Source organism: Monoraphidium neglectum (assembly GCF_000611645.1).
Source record: "Monoraphidium neglectum strain SAG 48.87 unplaced genomic scaffold scaffold04408, whole genome shotgun sequence".
NCBI lineage: Eukaryota > Viridiplantae > Chlorophyta > Chlorophyceae > Sphaeropleales > Selenastraceae > Monoraphidium > Monoraphidium neglectum.
The window spans coordinates 1,881-2,745 of NW_014009221.1; the positions used below are offsets into that span (position 1 = coordinate 1,881).

Sequence of the window (865 nt, forward strand, 5' to 3'; positions counted from 1 at the left end):
GCGCCGCCGCCTGTGGCCGCTGCCGCCTCCGCCGCCGCCGCTCCTCCTGCCCCCCCCGCCTCGGCCTCAGCGGCTGCCTCTGCCTCCGCCTCAGCAGCCGCCAGGTCACCCTCCTGTGGCACGCACAGCTCCGGGTCTAGCATGTACTGCTGTACCGCATCGGGCTGCACGCAGTACAGATGTACGTGCGGCTCCATCTGGCCGGGGCTCGCCTCAGACTCCGCCATGTCGTACCCCGCCGCCACGCTCAGCACCGGCTGCTTGACCGCGAACGACGCTACAAAGTCAAAGGCCGCGCCGGCCGCGCCGCCCTCGGGGCTGGGAGCAGGGGCGTAGTGCAGCGCGTGCACCTGCTTGCGCTGCGCGTTTGCGAGGATCAGCAGCTGTGCCTGCGCAGAGTGCGCGGCGTGGCAGAAGAAGTCCGAGGGGCCGGCCGCGCTGGCGAGCTCCAGGCTCTGCAGCAGCTCCGCGGCGGCGCTGCCGCCGCCGCCGCCGCCGAGTGCGTCCGCACCTGGCAGCCGCCACAGCCGCAGCCGGCGGCCAGCCGCGTCCGCGGTGACAAGCACCGACGGCGCGCCCGGGCCGTCCTGTGATAGGAAGCACACGTACGACACCGCGTCCCCGCCGTGCGGCGCCCACTGCAGCGCTGCCGCGGGCGGCCCGCCGGCTGCGGCCGCGCCGGAGCCGAGTGCCCACGCGCTCGCGCCGCCCTGCGCGTCGCCGGCCACAAGCACGTCCCCAGACGGCGAGAACGCCAGCGCCGTCGCCGCGCGGCCGGGTGGCAGCGCGAGCTCCCAGCTAGGCGAGGCGGGCGCCAGCGGCGCCTGCTCGGCTGCCTCCGACGGCGGCGCGGCCGGCTCCGCGG

The 865-nt window shown here is 76.5% G+C and overlaps 1 protein-coding gene across 1 annotated transcript in view; it reads right to left on the bottom strand.

Annotated features, from left to right (window-relative positions):
- The window catches only part of MNEG_14329 (hypothetical protein), a gene marked incomplete at both ends in the record, with an annotated part of 3,700 nt that overhangs the window by 1,656 nt on the left and 1,179 nt on the right, over nt 1-865 (bottom strand). The window contains one exon of the mRNA XM_014037198.1: nt 123-857. Coding sequence (XP_013892652.1) covers nt 123-857 — 735 coding nt within the window. The remainder of the gene's footprint in view (nt 1-122; nt 858-865) is intronic.